Source organism: Lycium ferocissimum, chromosome 4 (genome assembly GCF_029784015.1).
Source record: "Lycium ferocissimum isolate CSIRO_LF1 chromosome 4, AGI_CSIRO_Lferr_CH_V1, whole genome shotgun sequence".
NCBI classification, from domain to species: domain Eukaryota; kingdom Viridiplantae; phylum Streptophyta; class Magnoliopsida; order Solanales; family Solanaceae; genus Lycium; species Lycium ferocissimum.
In genome coordinates, this window is record NC_081345.1 from 46,751,989 (window position 1) to 46,771,340 (window position 19,352).

The 19,352-nt window shown below is 33.5% G+C and overlaps 2 protein-coding genes across 10 annotated transcripts; one reads left to right on the forward strand and one right to left on the reverse strand.

Annotated features, from left to right (window-relative positions):
- Positions 1 to 284: 284 nt before the first annotated feature.
- Positions 285 to 10,740, reverse strand: LOC132053340 (transcription factor GTE4). Of its 9 annotated transcripts, none has more exons than XR_009414110.1 (7): positions 10,366 to 10,740; positions 6,716 to 8,195; positions 6,579 to 6,624; positions 6,382 to 6,486; positions 6,101 to 6,205; positions 687 to 898; positions 285 to 475 (listed from the first exon to the last, which is right to left on the reverse strand). XR_009414110.1 is itself a non-coding variant. In XM_059445326.1 (7 exons), the coding sequence occupies exons 3-6, from the start codon at positions 8,171 to 8,173 to the stop codon at positions 6,144 to 6,146; spliced, it is 1,671 nt and encodes a 556-aa protein (XP_059301309.1). In that variant the 5' UTR covers positions 8,174 to 8,195; positions 10,088 to 10,120; positions 10,407 to 10,740; the 3' UTR covers positions 285 to 475; positions 6,101 to 6,143. The 9 variants fall into 9 exon arrangements, 7 of the variants coding, with proteins under 7 accessions (XP_059301309.1, XP_059301310.1, XP_059301308.1 ...); XR_009414109.1 differs by having other exon boundaries at positions 687 to 1,000; XM_059445326.1 differs by lacking the exon at positions 687 to 898 and adding an exon at positions 10,088 to 10,120 and having other exon boundaries at positions 10,407 to 10,740.
- A 7,289-nt stretch (positions 10,741 to 18,029) lies between these two features.
- Positions 18,030 to 18,566, forward strand: LOC132054117 (uncharacterized). Its single transcript, XM_059446179.1, has one exon. The coding sequence runs from the start codon at positions 18,030 to 18,032 to the stop codon at positions 18,564 to 18,566; it is 537 nt and encodes a 178-aa protein (XP_059302162.1).
- The last annotated feature ends 786 nt before the right edge of the window (positions 18,567 to 19,352 follow it).

The window sequence follows — 19,352 nt, forward strand, 5'->3', positions numbered from 1 at the left end:
ATCGACGGTGTATAGTCATTCCCAAAGGCCAAAAGTTGAAAATCTCCAGTATAAGTTTGGAAGGGAAAAGGGGAAGTGGAAATGGCAAAAGTTTACATAACAGATCCTAATACAACCCTAATTCCCCCAAAAGAAAAAAAGGAAAGAGGAAAGGGTTGTTCATTCAAAATACTAAAATTGGGGAAAGGAAAATATTAGTTAATTGTCCTGATTGGTTTATTGCTACTTCATTGAAACATAGGATATGTACAGAGCACCTAAAAGTTGTACAATTTAAGAAGAGATAAAAGGTTCAACCACATTAAATTGATTCAATCACTGAGTACAGGTCCATGTGACCTGAACAGTATGACTTCAAACTGCACATTCAGAAATCCATAAGCAAAATATACACAAGCTACAAACTAGGTGCTACTATTATACAATTTGAGACCAGCCAGCATATGCAACTACCATCTGCAGCTACTTTTGAAATCTGCACACAAACATAGAAATGTTAGCAAATTGGAGAGAAATATTAAGAATTAGTGTTGCAATGGATGGGAAAGCAAGAATAAGATTAACTCGGACATGTTGCCTTATTTGTATCTTGCATTACTCAAATAAGAAATTTCAACTGTACGGATTTTCAAAGGTTGATTCAACAAAAGAGTGGATATCTCCAAGTTTAATATTTGGTCCATTACCAAACAACCCTGGTAGAGCAACAAGACTATGGGCTGGGCTGGGCTGCTCAAAATCATGTCCAAAAAGGATATCATAGAAGCTCTCCTGAACACCAATCATTTTCATCGATCATGTTATGTAACAATGATGTTCAGACCTCTATAATTTCACATAGGTGACATTTCCAACATTTGTGTTACCAACACCATGTTATAATTGCATTGCCTTCAAGCTGCATGTGAATTCGTATTAAGGTCGCTCTCTGGATAGGTATTAATATGTTTTCAACTCTAAGCCATTAGATGCAACACAGTGAAAGAGGACTATATAACCCCTACATAAAAAGGCATAAAATTCATTGCCAGCAAGACTCAAATACAAGCATCAATCATCAATCATTAATCATTAATCATATAATAAAGGTTCTATATCATCTGCCAAGTCAGTGTCATTAATGTTACCTACTTACCTTGACCTCCAGCAAATCATCCATCCTCAGTAATTAGAAAGACAAAAAATCATCACCAACCACAAAACCATAATGTTAAGCTGCACTATTCTATGTTCGGCATTCTTTATTTCTCTTATTGACCGCTAACCTTAGGAATTGAAGGGTACCTTAACCTCTGGTAAATCATCCATTCCATGTAATTCACAAAATCAAATCAATAAAGTATACCTTGATCCTAAACTAATTGGGGTTAACTAAATGAATCCTCTATCATTCCACTCTTTTGAATTGTATCCTCTGTATCATTCTACTCTTTTCAAGCTTCATCCTATTCAAATACTAAAAAACTTATCTTTAAAACATTTAGGTTCAAATCCCAGCAGTGACAAAAATATCTGGCCCCCGTTTGGCCATAGATTTTGAAGTTGACACTTGAAACTTGAAAATTTAAGTTTTTGAAGTTGTGATTTTTGGAACTTGAAGTTGTGTTTGGACATACATTTTACTTGGAAAAAAATTTGAAGTTTTGTTAGTGGAAGTCCCAAAAACTGATCTGGACCAATTTTTGGAACTTGAAATTTTTTTGAAGACTCCAAAATCTATGAACAGATATTTGAAGATAAATTTTCAAAACCTAACCCAAAATTTATGGTCAAATGCTAGCTGGGTGATTTCTTCCCATCTGTTCTAGCCTTTGTGGAAAGAGTTACCTGTAGCAGGTATCCCGTGGAATTAGTTGAGGTGCGTGCATGCTGGCCCGGACACCACGGTTATCAAAAAAAACATTGAGGTGGTCTCTAGTCTCCTACAACTAGAAGTATTGTATTCTCAAACAAACACCGGAACTAATGTAAGTGTAACAACTGATTCGTAATCCAACAAGCTAGTATTACCTATATGGTACCTTTGCATTTTGTAAATTAAGTTGACATAGATTTTGAGGGAACTTATCTTAATGTGGTATTAGATTTGTCCCCTTTTAGCTCCTTCAATCATCATACCACCACACGACAGGTATGTTCACATACGATATGGTCAAACCATCTCAAGTGATATTCTTTTCATTTTCTTCTGTGTGTGTTGTTTCCAGCAGCTATCGACTGCGATCATTTCTGATATTTTTCAATTTTGTATGATTGTACATCCACTTGACATCCACATTTTTACAACACTCATCTTGTGAACGTATCAAACCTTAAATCCTAAAATTCATTCACAATAGCGTTGATGGTCTCACAATGTTTTTATCCTATCACATAGTACTCTCTTAGCACTCCTCTGTTTCAGTTTCAGCTATCCTATTCTAATGATCTTCATCCATCATGTCGTTTTCTTGTAGACTAAACCTAGATATTTGAATGTTTTGAATTTGACACTACAATCTGATCTAATCTCACTTTAACTTCATTCTTCATATGGGGTTAAAGTTAAACTTGTACTGCATATGCTCTCTTCCTTCTACCCATCCTAAAGCACTTATTCTAGAGAGTGCTGTACTGCATATGCTCTCTTCCTTCTACCCATCCTAAAGCACTTATTCTGGAGAGTGCTGTACTGCATATGCTCTCTTCCTTCTACCCATCCTAAAGCACTTATTCTGGAGAGTGCCCTTCATTAGTTTAATCTTTTGATTGACTCCCTCGCTAGTTTAGTCAATTAACACAATATCATCTACAACTATCATGCACATCTAAAAAATCATCTTGTATATGATTGATTAACTGAATTATGATCTATACTATATTAAAAGCACAAATCTTCTTAGCGAGATGTCATTCAAAGAACAAATTTCACACTAGTCAAAATTGTAATTTAATTATTTTATAATATTGAGCACTTTGAAATTGACTAATTTTTGGGTTATTAAAATTTTCCCTATTAGAAGTAAATATACCAGCTTTGTAAGAAAAGTAATAACACAGTAAACTCACATTAGGAGACGTTCAAGATCTTTGAGCTCCTTTTATGTTTAGGAGTCCTTTTTATGGTATTAAATTTTATCCAATTAATTATTAAACTCCAAATTATCACTTTATGTTTAGAATTCAGAAACTCATGTAACATTGTCGTTGAGTAAGAGGTTTCAGATTCAACAATTAGAGAGTGTTTGGCTAAACTTATAAGCTTGACTTATAAGTACTTTTTGCTTATCTACACGTTAGACGTAAATATAAGAAAGCTTAGAATCCAAGTGCTTATAAGTCAAATTAACCAAAAACTATAAGTTAGGCCAACTTATGGTTTTTCAGTTTATAAACATCTTTGGTTGACGAACCTTTACTATTTTATCTTCAATACGTAACTTTTTTAAATCTAGAAATACCCTTCCCGAAACAAAATCCTGAACTTCCTCTTTACCCCATATCCATTGTTCCTCCTTTTCTTTACAAAGATAAGGTAAAACATATAGTTTTTGACAAAAAAAATATTAAGGTTATTTTAGTCATTTTAACAGAAAAACAACTTATCAACATTTTTACCAAACACATTAACTGCTTATTTTCAATTTCGGAACTTTTATTCAAACACGTAACTGCATATTTATAAAATCAGTTTCAGCACTTAAAATGCATTTAAGCACCTAAAACTTAGAAGATCTTTATGATCAGCTAACCCAAACGGGCTCTTAAAATCTTTCAGGATTCAACGATTCAAAAAAATAGACGAATTAGATTCAACTTATAATGTAACATGGTTGTTGGATAAAAAAGGAAAAAATATACTCCCCTCGTTTCAATTTAAAAAGGAAAAAAGGGGTCATTCTTTTTTGCATAGACTAATAAGGAAATAGGTTCACATAAATTGAAACGGAGGGAGTAATAGGTTTAGGACTCACCACTTTATCACTTTAGGATTTTCAAAAGTTTTCATTTTCTAGAATTTTAAAACTAAATTAATTCAAGATTACTTTTGCCCGATACAACAACAAAAACCCAGTGAAATCGCACACCGTGGGGTCTGGGGAGGGTAAAGAGTACGCAGACCTTACTTTTGCCCGATATTTTATAAATATCATAACTAATTGCTATGTCAGCTCAAGTTACTCATATTTTGTTAGAAAAAATAAATTCGGTTATCTCATTTAATTGATTTTTTTTTTTTTTTGTGTGTGTATATATATATGCTACATGATTTAAAAATTGAGTTATTTAAGAATAGCACTGGCAATTGACGTCCTTGAACCTAGCCAGAATTTTCACAGTTTCATCGTTCGGGCAAACAATTCTCTTTATTTCATGAAAAATAATTATTACAGAATCATTTTGATAACATTTTACATTCTTCATCATAAATATGTAATTAAACTATACTTATTCAACTCATATAAACTAATTATCATATTGTGCCGTCGGTTTATTTTCTAATATGTTCAATCCTTTGTTTTGGTTTAAATCTTTCTTTTGAATCTATATTTAATCTTACTCCCTCCCGGTCAATTTCTGTGATAGTGTTTGATTGGGCACAAAGTTTAATAAAGAAAAGAAATCTTTTGAAATTTGTAGTCTAAAATAAGCCATAGATATTTGTGTGGCTATAAATCATCTCATTAAGGGTAAAATGGATTTTTTAGAGTTAGATTATTACTAAATATGACCTGCTGTGTTTTGCTGTATTATGAGCTGAGGTTCTATCTGAAACAGCCTCTCTACCTTCCACGGTAGGGGGTAAGGTCTGCGTACACTCTACCACGGTAGGGGGTAAGGTCTGCGTACACTCTACCCTCCCCAGACCCCACTTGTGGTAGTTCACTGGGTATGTTGCTGTTGCTTTTGTAGATTATTACTAAACATAGAAATGTGTCATTTTTTTTGGGGGACTGACTAAAAGGGAAGAGGGTCACAGAAATTGGGACAGAGGGAGTAATATGTAAATTTATAATTTTGTTTGATGTTATATAAGAATTTGTAAATAAATTACACTTAGAGACTGGGCAAACTTGAAGGATGATGGTGTGTGCGTTGTTCAACTCACTTTAACTAATTATTGTATAATGTGAGATCCATGCATAAGGTAGTCAATTTTCTCAATATGTTCAATCCTAATTATAGGTTCAAGTCTAAATTCATAATTCATTTTTGTTCTATATTCTATACACTTTTTATTGACACACAAATAACACGTGCTAAAACTAGTAAGATAAATAAGTATGGGCTCAGGGGAACATCTAATCTAAAGCAATGTATACGGGAAACTCCTTATATTTCCCCCAACTATTCTACCACTTTCGACCAAACTTTCTTAGTCATCTATTATTCTAGAGATTTTTTGGTATCACTCAAAAAATTGAATATGTCAAACCTTCTAATCTTGAAAACATGGCACTCCTTGATACATGCCCTTTATGACCCACAAAGGTCAGGGACACCCCACCCTCCCAGACTCACTTGTGGGACAATATTGGGTATGTTGTTGTTGTATTTGAACTTTATTATTCTTAAGCACCCACCAAAAGATTTTTCATGACACTTTACTATGTACTTTCTCAACATCAAAGAATATCCCATTGGATATAACTTTTCCTCCCCTTTTAAATTTCGATCAATCTTTATAGCAAAAAATATAGCTTTTGTAATAAATCTACTAGGAATGAACCTAAAATGTGCCTCTATCTCCCTTGTAATATCCTATATTATGCTCTATCACTCTTTTAAGAAGATTCATAGTATCCTTTATAAGTTCAATACCACGATCTTGCGCACATCTTTAATGTTTGGAGACTACAGGATTAAGCAACACTTTTCTATGTTTGGCGTTTTTTAGAAATTAAAGGTCCAAGACATCATCTTTACTCTTTTATTAACCTATCACTAAAAAGCTTTAAAACAAAGAATGAAAATAGAAAACCATGTATAGAAAGGCACTTTTATTCAAATTACTATCAGTAAATAGAATATTAGAAAAGTTGGACTGCTGTGGCACTTAAGGCAGCAAGTGGAAAGATTTTAGTTAGCATAGACCGAGGAAACAGAGTCCAGCATTTACCACAAGACATTAAAAGAGAGAACATTATATCTGGACAGCAGAGTCAACTTTTTGGTGAATGTTCGGCATCGGATCCACCTCCTGCGGAGCTTTCGCTATCAGAATCTGCAATTGAGGTGAAACAATAAGGGGAAAATGAAGACTTAGAAATAAAAATATCCAATCTTGACACCCCAAAGCCCCAACCCCAACACACACACTCAAAAGAAAAAGGTACATCAAAACAAAAGTGAGAGAGAGAGAGAGAGAGAGAGAGAAATTAAAGAGAAAAGTAAAACTACCACTTGATGATGACACCGAGTCAGTGTTAGAGCTGCTTGGCTGACTAACATCTTTTCCCTGATTTTCTACATGAGCAGGAGTGGAGGAAGTGCCTTTCTCTTCTGCTAGAACATACAACTGAGTTAATACTACCTCGAATGAAATAATTGGGTTGCTATGTCAAAGAGGCGGCAATTCTCACATTTTAAAAACTCACCTGCTTTGCTTTCTTTTGGAATTTCTACCACAACTGGGCTAGCATTCTGCAAAATAGCAAGGAGAGCATAAAACATAAAGCAAACGAGAATTACCCAAATTATACTATATCAGCAAAAATAATGCTCAATACTTTACCTCCTCCTGAACATTCGTCTCGACTTCCCTTTTTTCTTGATCTGCAAGTTCAATTTTTCTTTTGTTCTTGCTCAAGCTCTTTTTGTAATTGGTAACAAACCTGTCAAGCTCCCATAGGGTCTCAGTATCAACACTGTCAATATCCACTTCAATCTCATCATCCTGTTGGCATAGAGATGAATTCCTCTTTTTGATTATCTGTACAACGTTTTCAAGCTTTTCAGAAGGTAAATTCTGTAGGCATGTGCTCAGCTTTTGCTTTTCATCATATGTCATCTCCCTTTTATTAGGATCCTTTGCTTTCGGCTTCTTTGGGGCAGGGGTCCTTCCAGATTGGGGGAGAGTGACAGATTTAATCTTGGAACCAACGAGATTGGTCGTTGATTCTGACCTGTCTAAAGTCCTCTTGGGGCCCACTTTTCCTCCAGAGTCCGTTAACAATCTCAATTCGCGCATATAATCAGCCTCTATAGGGGCCCACTTCTCCTCAAATATCTTGTTAAGTTGATCGGCCATCATATGAACATCTTGGCCCTTCGGATTATACGTCATAGCATTTTGAAATGTAAGTCTAACATCCTCAGCAAATTCTTTAGGAGACGTATACCGATTTGTTTCCAGCCTGGACTTCACAGTTCCCAGATCCATTGGATTCTTAATAATGTCAAAATAGTCATGTAAACCAAGAGCCTTTATATCAACAGGCTGGTTAAACACCCAACCATGCTTGTGCTTCATCAATCTTTCAAGCAAAGCACGACAATTCTTTAGCATTTGATTTGATAACTTCCCCGGTATTGCATGTCCTGATTCTGGCCCACTCACTTTCTTTGCACTTGATTTCGATTTCGACTTTTTGTTGCTTTCAGCTGGGGGAAACTTATCCTTAGCTAACAAAAAATCTTTATTCCTATAAAATTGGTTTACCTTTGGTGTCCTCTTCTCCTTCTCCACATTATCACCCACACCATGGCTGTTCTCCACAACTGATACACTTAACTGATTCAAAGGCCTGGACTCAACAGATACCGGTCGGGCCCCACTATCCTGATCAATTCCAGGGCCAGTTTTCTGTACATCCGTTGCCTCGATTTTCTTCACCAAACTCCGAACCAAGTCCAACTCACTCTGCAGCTTCCTTCTTATCTCTCTCATCTCCCGCTTGGACTTGAACGATAAATTGATTCTAGCACTATTTTCTTGCCCACTACCTGCCAATATTCCATTATTCTCCAATATTAGAGAACGGTTCAGACTCGAAGAACCTTCTGAACCAACAATCTTTTGAGACAAATTGGCATCTTCCAGACCTAGGATTTGAGAATGTGGATGTTGTAACACATCACCTACGTTATTCAACCCTTTGAATGACTTCCGTCTGTAGACTTTGCTTTCAGGCATTTTCTGCAGCTCTTTCGATCCTCGATTTTCACCGTTCATCATTGTCCCCGAAGTCATACATTCGACAACAAAACCCTAACTGAATAATTCAAAAAAGTAGTTGCATAAATATATGACAGTTCCTCTCACTCTTCAACAAAAATGAGTGATTTCTTATCAACAAATTACTACTGCTTAAAAAACCTGAACTCCTATTGATAAAAGACACAATGAATTTCCTCTGAAGCAAGCAAAAAAAAAAAAAAAAAAAAAAAGCACACTAGTATATGTACAGATATACAAACCCTAAGCTAAACAGTCGCTAAGCTAGAAACGATTTTCGTATAATAAATATACAGCCCAAAACAATGAGAAACAAATTATCACACTCCCAAGTTGAGAAACTCATATGCCGTAAATACTCAGATTTATGTAACTTATTACTCCTCTCTGTCCCAAATTAGTTATCATGTTTATTCGAGAGCTAATTTAACTAATCTTCAAAGCTAAATTGGACTAGATCAACTCAATATTTTCCAATTAAACTTTTAACATTCAAAAACTTTAGTATGTGAACAGAGATAGCAACCCTAAGCAAACAGTTAAGCTAGAAACGACTTCGTAGCACAAACATACAGCTCAAAACAACGAGAAACAAATTTTTACTAGTTGAGAAACTCATATGCCTTAAAATACTCGGATTTTATGTAAATTATTACTCTCTATCCCAAATTATTTATCATGTTTTCTCGAGAGTTAATTTGACTAATCTTCGAAGCTAAGTTAGACTAGATCAACTCAATACTTTCCAATTAAAATTTAAATCTTCAAAAAATACTACAAACTGAAACTTTCTCGCATTAATTTGATGAAAAAAACACATTTTAAGATATTAGTGAAAGTTTTTATAGTTAGACTCTCGAGAAGCGAAGCAAAGAAGGTAATACATCAACTTATGGAGATTTTTAGGGTTTAAAGTAAAAGCACAATAACGAACACATACCTTAAGTAGATCTTCGAAGCTAACTTGACCTAGATCAACTCAATATTTTTCAATTAACACTTAAATATTCAAAAACTTCACAAAAAATACTACAAATTGGAACTTTCCTCACATCAATTTGATGAAGAAAATACATATTCTCAACTGCTTATGGAGATATTTAGGGTTTAAACTAAGAGCACAATAACGAAAACATACCTTTAGTAGATCTTCACACATTAGTTATCATGTTTCGTTTTTTGAAGTTAATTTAACTAATTTTCAAGCTAAACTGAACTACATCAACTCAATACTTTCCAATTAACACTTAAACATTCAAAAACTTTACCAAAAAACAACTTTTTCACATCAATTTGATGAAAAAATACATATTTTAAGCTGCTTATGGATATTTTTAGGGTTTACACTAAAACGAACACATACCTTTAGTAGATCTTCACACACACACACACACTCTTTAGTAGTTAATTTAACTAATCTTCGAAGCTAAATTCAACTAAATCAAGTCAACACTTTCAAATTAACACTTAAACTTTACCAAAAAAAACAACTTTTTCACATCAATTTGATGAAAAAATACATATTGTAAGCTGCTTATGGAGATTTTTAGGGTTTAAACTAAAACGAACACATACCTTTTGGTAGATCTTCATACACACACACACTCTCTTTTGGAGTTAATTTAACTAATCTTCGAAGCTAAATTCAACTAAATCAACTCAACACCTTCAAATTAACACTTAAACATTCAAAAACTTTACCAAAAGGACAACTTTTTCACATCAATTTGATGAAAAAATACATACTTTAAGCTGCTTATGGAGATATCTAGGGTTTAAACTTAAAAAAACACATACCTTTAGTAGATCTTCATACACACACACACACTTTTTTATAGTTAATTTAACTAATCTTCCAAGCTAAATTCAACTAAATCAACTCAATATTTTTCAATTAACACTTTACAAAAGAAAAAAAAAAACACATACCTTTAGTAGATCTTCACACACACACACTTGAAACTTTTCCGAAGCTAAATTCAACTAAATCATCAAATTAAACATTCAAAAACTGAAAAAAAAAAATACATATTTTATGCAGATATTTAGGGTTTAAACTAAAACGAACACATACCTAGTAGGAGAATTTCTTCCAGGCAAAAATACTACAAATTGAAACTTTTCTCACATCAAATTTGATGAAAAAAAATACATATTTTAAGCTGCTTACGGAGATTTTTAGGGTTTAAACTAAAAAAAACACATACCTTTAGTAGATCTTCACACACACACACACACACACAGTAACTTTCTCTCTCTATAAATCAAAGCTGCTTTCTCTCACTTCAATTTTTTTTTTTTGTTTACTGCAAAAATCGCTCTTTGTTTTTTTTTTTTTTCTTAATATCGGAGAAGAATAGTGCGATATGCGAGTCGCGTGGTGGCCACGACGGAATGGAGGGTTAGGATTTTGTCATCGCGAAGGAGGTGAGAGATCGACGGTCCAGATTTTGAGTTGACCGGAATGTTGACATTTGTGATGGTCTTTGTGGATGTTACCCACGCGTTGAAGGTGGCGCGTGGTTAGTGAAATGTTTGGTCATTGGGCCGAAAGTACAAACAAGTGCACACGTACTTAAGATATAACCAAATGCTATACTTTCCTATGTTGTAATTTAAGTGTGTTAGTTTAAGCAGGTACAGAATTTAAAAAATAAGAAGAGATTTTTGAATCTTATAATCTTAAATTAAAGATATGAATAATGTACTAAAATGTTCAATGAATTTTGTTGTTATAAATTTATGACGTAAGATGTTCGAATTATTAACTTATTAAATATAGAAAGTGATACACTTTTTAGGACAGACCAAAAAAGATAAAGGCACTTAAATTGGGACAGAGGAAGTATATTGATAAAAGTTTAATTGCTTGAAAATTGATATACGGGCCTGAAATTTGGAATGACTTTGAACTTTAGACATTTATATCTAAACTTCAAAGAATTTTTTTCAGCCCTGCAAATATTTTATTTTCCCACCAACGTTCACTTAAGTTAAACTGCAGAGTAAGGCTGCATACAATAAACTCTTGTTGTCCTGTCCTTTCCCAAACACTGTATGTATTGGGAGTTTAATGCACCGAGCCGCCCTTTGTTCACTTAAGTTAAACTCAACAGATTATTGTTTTTTAAAGCTTGAAACAATAATATTTTGGGCAATTGGCGCGAATGCCCTTCAAATGCGCTGGTCTTTAATTTTTGCCCCCGTAATGCGTGGTCTTTAATATTTGCCCTTCTAAGCTAAAAGATAATAAGAAAAAGACTTTACTATCCCTACCCATAACATATAAAAATCTAAAAGTCTCGTAATGAACCCCAAACATCCAATTAAACCTATCCATCATTTCAACAACAAACCTTTCAATCGTTCCATCGTTCCAACATTTCACCGAGAAATCTCCATTGATTTTGTCACAACATCGAAAAAGATAAAATATATAATATATAGCGTTTCAATTGAATGTAATTCAACTCAATTTCATGCTTTATTAAGTTTAGATTTGTTAATATTTGAAAATAACAACAAATCATCTTCTATGAACTAAACAATCGATATGCAACTGAGATTCAACATTGCGAATCATAATTTTACTCAACAACATAGAATTGATCAAATTTATTGCTTTGTTCGATTTTTATTAGTTTATACGTTCCATTTGATTAGTATACAATGCTCAATGACTTAGACTTGAAATTATAGTAACTTCACTTGACAAAAATAATCGTGCAAAGTTCTCAACAAGTATGTCGGAGGAGAAGTTTACTTTTACAAAAGAACAAAGTATCTTTAGAGGCAAATTTCATTTTCATAAGCAAAATAAAAAAAATACACAAGTATTAAGAATTAGACAAGTATGCGGAGGAGGCGAAGTTTACATTAGAAAAGAACAAAGTATCTTGTCATAGCGCAAACTTTCATTTTTATGAGCAAAACAAAAATTTACGCAAGTGTTAAGAACTAGAAAAGATGTCGGAGGAGTGTAAGTTCACTTTACAAAAGAACAAAGTATGTCAAGTTATAGGCAACTTTCATTTTCATAAGCAAAATAAAAAATTACACAAGTGTTAAGAATTAGACAAGTCTGCCGGAGGAGGTAGAAGTTCACTTTACAAAAGAACAAAGTATGCTTTGTTGAGGCAAGTATGTCACAGGAGGCAAACTTTCATTTTCATGAGCAAAACAAATATTTACGCAAGTGTTAAGAACTAGAAAAGTATGCCCATAGGTTCACTTTACAAAAGAACAAAGTATGTTGTTAGAGGCAACTTTCATTTTCATAAGCAAAATAAAAAAGTACACAAGTGTTAAGAATTAGACAAGTGTCACGGAGGCGCGTTCTCTTTACAAAAGAACAAAGTATGCTGTTAGCGCAAACTTTCATTTTCATAAGCAAAATAAAAAAATACACAAGTGTTGAGAATTAGACAAGTCTCACGAGGCGTAAGTTCACTTTAAAAAATTACAAAGTATGCTGAGAGGCAAACTTTCATTTTTCATAACCAAAACAAAAAAATACACAAGTGTTAAGAATTAGACAAGTCTCCATTTAGGGGGCAGAAGTTCACTTTAAAAAATTACAAAGTATGCCGTGAGAGGCAAACTTTCATTTTTCATAACCAAAACAAAATATTATTAACAAAACAACACCAATAACACATAAGATTGCATAAAAATCAAAATTATTAACAAGACAATACCAAAAAATCAAGACACATATAAATTAACTTAATTCATGAAGTTATGCCGTAATAAGCATAACTTTATGCGGAACCGATAACTTTAGTTTCAAAATCATAAACTCTGCCGACCCCATATGTTGCCTCGTACAAACACATTCTTCACAAAAATCGCATTATTAAACAAAAAACAAAGAATAACATAAAAAGTTGTTCACAGTGCAAAACTTCAAAGATTCAACAAAGAGAAAACCAAAACGCATATCAAAATCAAAGCAAACATATTACGACATTCATAATACGACATTCAAAAAATCAAAATATATACATGGGGAACGAAACTAAAGTTGAAAAAATCGTAGAGACACTATAACAAAACACTATAATTTTAAATAAAAAAGGATCAATTAAATATAAAAAATGACGAAGAACAAATTATGTCATTAGAGGCAAACTTTCATTTTCATAAGCAAAACATCAAGTATACAAGTGTTAAGAACTAGAAAAGTATGCCGGATGAGGCGTGTTTACTTTACAAAAGAACAAAGTATGTTGTAGAGGCAACTTTCATTTTCATAAGCAAAATAAAAAAGTACACAAGTGTTAAGAATTAGACAAGTCTCACGGAGGGGGAAGGTTCACTTTACAAAAGAACAAATTATTGCTAGAGGTAAACTTTCATTTTCATAAGCAAAACATCAAGTATACAAGTGTTAAAAACTAGAAAAGTATGCCGATGATGCGAAGTTTACTTTACAAAAGAACAAAGATCTTTATTCGAGGCAACTTTCATTTTCATAAGCAAAATAAAAAAGTACACAAGCGTTAAGAATTAGACAAGTCGTCCGTCGGAAAGGTTCATTTACAAAAGAACAAAGTATGTTTGTTAGAGGCAAACTTTTATTTTCATGAGCAAAATAAAAATTTACGCAAGTGTTTAGAACTAGAAAAGTATGCTTCTGAGAGGCAGAAGTTTACTTTACAAAAGAACAAAGTATGTTGTTAGAGGCAACTTTCATTTTCATAAGCAAAACAAAAACATTATTAACAAGACAACACCAAAAAATCAAGCACACATAAATTAACTTAATTCATGAAGTTATGCGAACAAAGATAACTTTATGCCGAACCAAGATAACTTCGCTTATAAAATTACAAAGTATGCCGTGAGAGGCAAACTTTCATTTTTCATAACCAAAACAAAATATTATTAACAAAACAACACCAAAAACACATAAGATTGCATAAAAATCAAAATTATTAACAAGAAAACACCATAAAACCAAGCACACATAAATTAACTTAATTCATGAAGTTATGCCTAACAAGATAACTTTATGCCTAATCCCAAGATAACTTCGCCAAAATCAATAACTCTGCGCCGAATTGCATATGTTGCCTCAAACAAACACATTCTTCACAAAAACCGATTATTAAATAAAAAAAGAAGAACAACATAAAACAACAGCTCACGAAGTGCAAAACTTCAATGATTCAACAAAGAGAAAACCAAAACGCATATCAAAATCAACTAAAACATATTACGACATTCATAATACGACATTCAAAAAACTAAAATATATACATGGGAATGAAACTAAAGTTCAAAAAATCATACGACACTATAACAAGATATTATCATTTTAAATAAAAAGGATCAATTAAATATAAAAAACGATGAAGACAAAGATATTAATTCAACAAATAACAATTTAACATAAAAACAAATATTGAAACGAGCAAAAGATCCAAATTCGTACCTACGTTTTAGAACATATGAGACAAACACAAAACAGAGGAGGAAAGAAGAAGCAAAAAAAAAAAAAGGGGCAAATGACGAAATAAAAAGGATTTTAATGGGGTAAGGATAATTTCGTCAAAAACTTTCATTAAACATGCCGAGGAAAATTTAAAGAAGACATAAAATGAGGCAAAAGAAATATAAAGACCAAATTAAAAGAAGGACTCGCGCAAAAAAAAGTAATATTTTTATATGGTATTTTAATTCTCTCCGTTCAAATAGAATTCAAACACAATCGGTTGCAAATAATAAAACCCAAGGGGCTTCAACAAGAAATATGCATCAACTTCGAATTTTAAGCAAACAATTTTAATTTCTCAAGAACTCATATGGATATTTTGAAATTCACCACTCACTATTCAGACCAGCAAGTAAAACTCGATTTTTAGCTAAATATTCCTATTTAGTTTTCAATTATCATTATCCATACATGTGAAACATGCTATTGTGCAATAACGAAGACGAATGAATATTACAAATCTGCTTACACTAACTACAAGGCACAAGCTAAATAATTTTAAGAATTAACTATAACTTAAATAAATAACTATAATACTGAATGCAATTCATTACTTTATTGCCATTCGAGCCCGTATAAGATTTAGCATGATGAAGACCAGCCCAATGAAAATGAGGAATAACCCAGATTGAAATGGTCTTAGCTCCTGAATATTCAGACAACAAAAAAAAAAAAAAAAAAAAAAAAGGGAAAAATAAGATTGTTGAATAAATACTAAGTTGAAGTTATGAAAATACTTATTGGTTCATATTTATTTAAAAAACATGTTATGCATTTATTAGTTTTGATGTGAAAATTTAATAGGAGTAATACTTCTATTAATCAGGCAGCTTAATTTAACAAGAGTTATGTATTTTTTAAATGTCAACTCACTTTATCTCTTGACCTTCATCCCCAAAAAGAAAAGTTTGTCTAGTACATGAGTCAAAAGAGCCTATAACTAAGGAAAAATAACACTGCGACAATTAGGGCAGAATAATTATCCGTTTTAGTCTATTTTTTTATTTTTTACCCAAGTTAGCCAAAAAGTTATTGCTCCTCGTCTCTCCTCCTCCGCCCAATATCTCCTTCAATCGTCGTCAATGGATTGGCAAGGACTAAAGCTAGTGGAACAATTGTGAGCTTTGCAAAGAATAGCATTCATCATAGGCTATCTGGGGCTCGTTTCAAACTATGCAACAACATACGCCGATGGTGTTGTCTTTACCGCCCTTGTCACCATCCCTAACTAGCCTGTCTATAATCGTCATCCTCTTGAGTGAGGAGGGGGTGACAGTGGGGGTGGCGGAGGTCGGAGGTCAGAATGGGGGTTACGGCAGCAGTGGAAGTGGCGGTGGGGGTAGATCTGTCTTTAAAATTTGAGAGGCGTTGAAGGGGAGAGGAGGAAGGCATTGATCTCTGGATGCTCCAACGGTGGGAAGTTGGCTGCGGGGAGTAGGTGATGCCTATTGTGGTGGTCGGTACGGCGGTGCAGGGGAACATTAGTTGAAGTTCGCAGGGGATCAAAATCAATTTTTGTATAATTTTGTATAACAGTGTAAAAGTGTGTATAAACATCTCTTATACACTTTTATAGAAGGCTGATACATTGTCTCCAGTAGCAGTAAGTGTATACTATTGTATAATATTGTATATACACTTTTATACAAGGTCGGTACATTGTCTACTCCAGGTGTATAAAGTTGTATATTGTTGTATAATGTTGTATACCGTGAAAAAATGACTATGCCGGTGTAACTTAAAAATATGGCTACGCAAAAATAATTTTGTATGCTGGATTGTGCATTATTGAAATTTTCGCATAATTAATGCGTCATGCATTAATAGGTAGGTTTATGCCTTAAATTGCATTTATTACTGAAACAATGAGCTTTTCACTTTGTTGTAATACACAACCAACTATATATAACCCAATTTCGCATAGGAAAAAAAAAAGGCAAAAATAACAAGAATGTTGTAAATATGATAATGTGGATGTCCATAACTTCTAGGAGTTAATTCACCATTATGTGCACCATTATGTGTAGTTATACCACACCTCCACTACTCCCTCATTCATCTCCCTCAACCACATATTCTTCCCCACCTTCTCAAGGGGTTAATGTCATATTCAAGACAATCTTGTAACCTCCTCTCTGTGTAGTAGTATAAATAGAGGTATGATATGTGATGCGTACTACACACTTAAAAAGAAAAGAAGAAAATCATCTTTACATTGTTTTATTCTATATTGTTTCTCTTGTTCTAATATTTTATATTGTTACTTTGAGCTTGGTTTTGCAATACGTTATCAAAGACGAAGCTCTCTAATTCTATTTGCATCATTAGTTCGAGTTCGGTTTTCTTTCAGGTGAAGTCTTATTTGTCTGTTAAGATTCAATAAATATTCAGTGGCAGATTTATTTGTTTTAAACATACTTACATTTGGTTGTGGCTTGTGATCTTTCTGTGAACACAGACTAGATAGATCATAGATTTTTTTTTTTTTTTTTTAAACAATGAACTTCAAACAGAATGTTTATTTAGAAGTACCTGCCAGTTTCAATTTGATGCAAATTTGCTACTTAATGCCACTAACTTTAAAGTGTAAAGCTATTGTTTGTACTACGAATTTCTAAACATGGAACAATAACACTAATCACAAAAGGATTGGATGGTAGTACCGTCTGTGATGTCATTAAGTTTACTATGATACATGATATATTAATTGTACGAGTAATGTTTACTTTTGTTGTGCATACTGTTTGTGAGAAGAAAAAAAAAAGGTTATTGGTTTGTGGAAATAAAGATACTGTTCTGAGATTATGTTATTTTATTATTTCTAACTCAAATATTTTTAAGATAGTTTTGATCATCATGTCGAATTTGTCGAAACTTGAGTTTGTGGCACTTGATATCTCCAGAAAGAATTACCTATCATGGGTACTCGATGCTAAAATTCACCTAGACGCCAAAGGTCTTGGTGCCACTATTACTCAGGATAATACAGCATCGAGTTAGGACAAAGCGAAGACAATGATTTTCCTTCGTCATCATCTGGATAAAGGATTGAAGGTTGAATACCTGACAGTGAAAGATCCACTTGAATTATAGACTGGTTTAAAGGAAAAGTATGACCACATTAAGATAACGGTATAGCCCAGGGCTCGTTATGAGTGGATTCACTTACGGTTACAGGATTTTAAAACCGTATGTGATTATAACTCTGCTATTTATAGAATTACTTCCCAACTGAAATTATGTGGGGATAATATAATTAATGAGGATATGTTGGAAAAGACTCTTACGACTTTTCATGCCTCCAATTTAGTATTACAACAGCAGTATCGGGAAAGGGGTTTTAAAAAACATGTTGATTTGATCTCATGCCTTCTTATGGTTGAGCAACATAATACCCTTTTATTCAAAAATCATGAAGCCCGTCCTACTGAAACTGGTCCATTCCCGAAAGCGAATGTGGTAGCAGCACATGGCCCAGCTGAAAGAAGACAAAATAATCGGGGCCATAATAATGAGCGTGGGCGTGGCAAGGGCAAGGGACGATATAATAATCGTCGTGATGGTGCTCACCATAAAAGGGAGAACAATATGGTTTATCAAGGCAATCCTTCAAGGAGCAGCTGTCATCGTTGTGGTTTGAAAGGTCAGTGGAAAAATGAATGTCAGGCGCCTGAACATTTTGCCAGGCTTTATCAAAATTCCTTCAAAAGAAAGGCAAATAGAGGTGGTGCCTCTTCTGCTAATGCCCGGGTGGAGTCACACATGACTTTAAAAAATGACGATGAGGCAGGTCCTTCACGAAAATATGATGATAATGTTGAAGCTAATTTGGCTTTTAAGGATGATGATTTTGATGGGCTTGATGATATTACTCATTTGGAAGTTGAAGACTTCTTTGGAGATCAAAATTGAGATTTGATCGTTTCACTGGGGAATGTGTTATGTTGCTATTTTTATTTATGCGTTTTAATTTGTCCTTATGTTGTTTTATTTTCAAGAAGTACTTAAGTTCTCTATGCTGTTTTATTTTCAAGGATTAGTACTTAAGGTTTCTGTTGTTAGTTTCCGTATTTCTTATGATGTATTTTTATTTTTATGAAGATAAATAGAATTTTCCAGTCTTCAATTGGATCCAAGATGAGTAATGGAGATATGTGCCTTTTGGATAGTGCTACAACTCACACTATATTAAGAGAAAAGAAATATTTCTCTCATTTGGTTATGAAAAAGGTCTGTGTTAATACAATAACTGGTAGTACAAAATTAATTGAGGGTTCTGGAAAAGTGACTTTATTACTACCTGAAGGAACAATATTGGCCATTAATAATGCACTGTATTGTAGCAAGTCTCGAAGAAACTTATTAAGTTTCAAGGTTATTTGCCAAAATGGCTATCATGTTGAGACTTGTCACGCCCCGAACCATCGCCCGGGTGAAACACGGCACTCGGTGCCTTACTGCATGTGATCGAGCGAACCACATGGCTTGCTGAATCATCATGAGGCATAACATGAGCGGAATATAACGTGAATGCATAATTAGCCTTTATAAAACGTAATAAGACATAATACTTAATAAAAATACTTGTTTAAACATGAGTGCGGAAATAACATGAATGAGCCAAAAATGGCTATATGACTCCGAAAGTCTGACATAACATAACTGACTTGTCTAGTCTATGAAATCTCTATCATGAGT

Bases quoted from the DNA above. Each gene is read 5' to 3' on its own strand.
- LOC132054117 (XM_059446179.1), top strand. From the start codon at position 18,030: ATGGTTGAGCAACATAATACCCTTTTATTCAAAAATCATGAAGCCCGT.
- LOC132053340 (XM_059445326.1), bottom strand. From the start codon at position 8,173: ATGACTTCGGGGACAATGATGAACGGTGAAAATCGAGGATCGAAAGAG. The intron at 6,487-6,578 runs GTGAGTTTTTAA...TGTATGTTCTAG, and splicing joins TCCAAAAGAAAGCAAAGCAG to CAGAAGAGAAAGGCACTTCC. The intron at 6,206-6,381 runs GTAGTTTTACTT...CCTCAATTGCAG, and splicing joins CTCGGTGTCATCATCAAGTG to ATTCTGATAGCGAAAGCTCC.